This window comes from Musca domestica, unplaced genomic scaffold (genome assembly GCF_030504385.1).
Source record: "Musca domestica strain aabys unplaced genomic scaffold, Musca_domestica.polishedcontigs.V.1.1 7, whole genome shotgun sequence".
NCBI lineage: Eukaryota > Metazoa > Arthropoda > Insecta > Diptera > Muscidae > Musca > Musca domestica.
In genome coordinates, this window is record NW_026712383.1 from 1,415,534 (window position 1) to 1,419,528 (window position 3,995).

A 3,995-nucleotide genomic window follows, 5' to 3' on the forward strand; every position below is an offset into this window, starting at 1 on the left:
CTTCGTTGGGCCCTATTATGCTAGTTAATTTATCTAGATCTTGTTTTGACAATGATTCTTGGGGTCTGAGGTAAAGCGAGGATAAAAATATCGTTTGCCCGCCTAGGTTTCTAATTTTGACTAGCGTTGCCTCAATATTACCTAAATTAGCATCTATTCTAATACTTTTAAATTGCTCTCTTATTGCAATAGCCGTTCCTCCTCCTAACTTGTCTTTCCTATGCTGTGTAAGTATTTTGTAACCTTTTAGGTTAAAACTGTGATTTTTGCTAAGCTTATGTTCTGCTATCAGTACTATATCAGGATTTTTTTCATTAATGAATAATTTAAAATAATGCCTTTTTTGCCTTGAAATTAAAGAATTTATATTAATAAATATTATTTTAAATTTATTCATTAAGTTTTAATGTTAAAAATAAGCCAAAAATGGCCTCCGATTTTTCTTGGTCAGTTTTCAATTCTTTATAACTTACTGCAAAGTCGCTGATTTTTTCCATACATGTTATAAAATTTTTGCCTAAAAGTCTTTGGCAGTCATTATCAAAGGCTCCCATGGCCTGCTTAATAAGAAGGGTATTTTGCCCTTTTTTGTTGTCAAGAGCACTTTTTGTTGGGGAAATTTTAATAGCATTTGCATATGATAGATTGTTAGAAAATTTAGGATAAGAAATATTTGGCTTATTAGCTACGTAGTTATTTGCATTGGCTTTTGCAGCCGCTTTTTTTTGGGCCATTCTTTCTAATATTTCAAGTCGCTTTGGACATTTTTTGTAACTTGCTACATGTCCTATAGCTTTGCAATTAACGCATTTGACAGGGATTCCTTTTGTCTTAATTATTTGACCTGTATTTGGGTCAGTTGTAATTGTTTCCTCAGTGTTTAGGTCTTTGGGTGGAATGTGACATTTTCCACGTTCATGTTGACCAGCACATTTTACACAATTTGGGACCATTCTACAATTGATAGAGATATGGCCATGTCTTTGGCAATTTTTACATTGTGGAAGGTCCACACTCTTATATTTCTCAATGCTAACTCCATTATTTAGAATAAATCTAAGTCTAGAAAAGGATTTTATGTCGGAATCATTGGAAAATTGCACAATCCATTTACTTTTTTGAAGTTTGACTATTTTAAAAATTTTTAAATTTATTCCTGTGTCCTCAATAAAGTTTTTAAGATCAGTCTCATCATAGGTGTCTGAGACTCCCTTAATAATCAGTGTGTGAGGCTTTTCTTCTTTGATAGTGTAAGTAAAAAAAGAAATTTTCATATTTTCTAGATATTCTCTGACTTTCAGATGATCCTCGTTTTTACTCAATTTAAGATGTATTAAGTTCTTATTTATAATGTTAATCGTAAACAAATTGTGATTTAGCAAATTTTTTAGTTTAATTGTAAAATCTTTAACGTTAACATTATAGATTTTAATAATAGGAGGGCTGGCCTTACCTTTTGTTTTAGTTGTTGTTGTAATCGCCGTTTTTCCGCTGTTATTTTGCATGTCCAGTTGCTGGGGGGTCCCTTGGCTGCTAACATCGACCGCCGGCATTGCAGTTATTTCATCTTCACAATCATACTCGTCAGCTACCATGAGGTCTACGGCTGCCTCAGTGGTACAATTGTTGTTGTTGTTGTTTATATTTGTCCATTCTTTGGGTATGTGGACATCCACGTTAACACTGCCTGTGGCAATTTTATTAGCAAGTTCTTTGATAGTTTTTTTAAATTCCTCATTTTCTTCTTTTAATTTAGCATTTTCATTAAGAACACTTTCATATTTTTTATTAAGTTCAATTAATTGGTCCACTATTGGTGTAGTAGGCTTGTTTTTTCTTTTGCGTTTTACTTCAATGTAAACGTCAGTATTGTTATTATTACTATTTGTAGGCACACTTTGATTAGGAGCACAAATGTCTATTGTCTGGCTATTGTTACCAGCAGTATTTGCCTTAACGTCATCAGCATTTAAGCTGTGACAAGACATTTTCACAGTTTTTTTTTTTTTTTTTTTTTTTATAATTCACTTATCACTAGTTTGAACAAAATTTTATCTCTAAGGTGAGATGGGGCACAGCAGTTCATCAAATGTTCTTTAATTTTTAGCTTTTCACTTATATTCACTATCACTTTTCACTTTTTAATATTCACTTCACAGATCTTTTCACTTCGAGCTTTAAGCTCATTCTACGACGTTGCCATCGCCACGAAAACGAGTATTTATAGAAAATTGTGCTGTTAGCATCAACTTTCGGGGTTGATATGTTAGTGAATTCTTACCTATCCGTATACCAAATGTACACGCACACACAAGAGAGAACATACAATACTAACGGCAAATGTACACACACACATATAACTGTACATACTTTACTTGTGCGTTAAATGGTTGGAGAGAGCCTCAAATTTTGTATAAATACGAGCGGAATCGCCGGAAAAAAACATTAGTGCTCAAACTGTTCGTGAAGTGATAAGTGAAATAAACTAAAGTGAAAAATGACTGGTCGTGGTAAAGGTGGTAAAGGCTTGGGAAAAGGTGGCGCTAAACGTCACAGGAAAGTGCTCCGTGATAACATCCAAGGTATTACCAAGCCAGCTATTAGACGTTTGGCTCGTCGTGGCGGTGTAAAACGTATCTCTGGCCTGATTTACGAAGAAACTCGTGGTGTTCTGAAGGTGTTTTTGGAAAACGTTATTCGTGATGCTGTCACCTACACCGAACATGCTAAGCGTAAAACCGTCACCGCTATGGATGTCGTATATGCTTTGAAGAGACAAGGCCGTACCTTGTACGGTTTCGGCGGTTAAACAAATTCTTGACGCAATTTGGAGAAATCTTTTTTTACAACAAAACAATCGGTCCTTTTCAGGACCACAAAATATATCAAAAAAGAGATACTTTCTTGTTGAAAACTATTTTTTAAATTAAAATAAATAAAAAATAAACACTTACCTTAGGAAATATAAGAATTTTATGTCAAAATTTCTAATAATTTTCTTTTTCAGCTTTCTCGTATTTTTTTTCTCACAATTCGTGAAAAATGTCTAAAAATCAAATAAAGAAAAAATATAAATACTTACTCGTTTCAATTTTCTCCAGAATATTTTCACCGAAAACCTTCTTTTACCGATGTCTCGTATTTTATTCCCGATCACAAACATGCCGTCGGCAACTCACATCGCTAAACACATTTAGTTCTTCTTCTTCTTCCTTTTCGTATTATATGAGTATAACATAGCGTCGCTTTATGTATGTATTGGTGCTGTTTAGTCAATATTACTAAAGAACAACCATGCTGTGGTAGCAAAGTAATTTCATTTTGACTTTTTTTAAACATTGTTGCATATTTTCTCAAAATTTTATTTTAAATTGTTAAAAATATTTAATAAATAGATCGTTGATTCATATTATTTTCAAAAATTTCATTAAAAATTTCTAAATTATTCACTTATAATTTCCTTTAAAATTGTATCGAAAATTAAAATCATTATTTTTTTTTTTTAATTAAAATCACTGAATTTTATTTAAAAATTCTTCATTAAATTAATTTTATTTTATTTTATTTATGTTAAATTTTCTTATTTAATTTTCAATTAATTTAATTTTTCATTAGATTATTTTTTAAAAATCACTTTTCCTTTTATTTAAAATTATTTAATTTATTTCCTTTTCATTAATTTAAAAAATTTTGATTTCATTTAAAGTATCTTTTATTTTCATAAAATCTATTTATTATTCGAAATTTCTTTAATTTATTTTCAAATATTTTCATTAAAATTTGCTTAAATTTTCATTAATTTTGCCTTAATTTTCTAAAATTTTCTTATTTTAATTTAATTTAATTATTAATTTACGTTATTTTATTTTTCTTTGTAATTATTTTCGTTAATTTTCATTTTACTATGTTACTTTTATTCTATTTTTTTGGTTCCAAATTTTTCATAGCACCACAATGCGCTTTTATTTTCATGTATGCGTCGATTTATTTCCACC

General features: G+C 30.3%; 1 protein-coding gene across 1 annotated transcript; it reads left to right on the plus strand.

Annotated features, from left to right (window-relative positions):
• Nucleotides 1-2,468: 2,468 nt before the first annotated feature.
• Nucleotides 2,469-2,870, plus strand: LOC101891039 (histone H4). Its single transcript, XM_011294510.3, has one exon. It carries the CDS (start codon nt 2,498-2,500, stop codon nt 2,807-2,809), a length of 312 nt encoding a protein of 103 aa, XP_011292812.2. The 5' UTR covers nt 2,469-2,497; the 3' UTR covers nt 2,810-2,870.
• The last annotated feature ends 1,125 nt before the right edge of the window (nt 2,871-3,995 follow it).

Excerpts from the sequence above, each read along its gene's own strand:
- LOC101891039 (XM_011294510.3), top strand. The coding sequence starts at position 2,498 with ATGACTGGTCGTGGTAAAGGTGGTAAAGGCTTGGGAAAAGGTGGCGCT.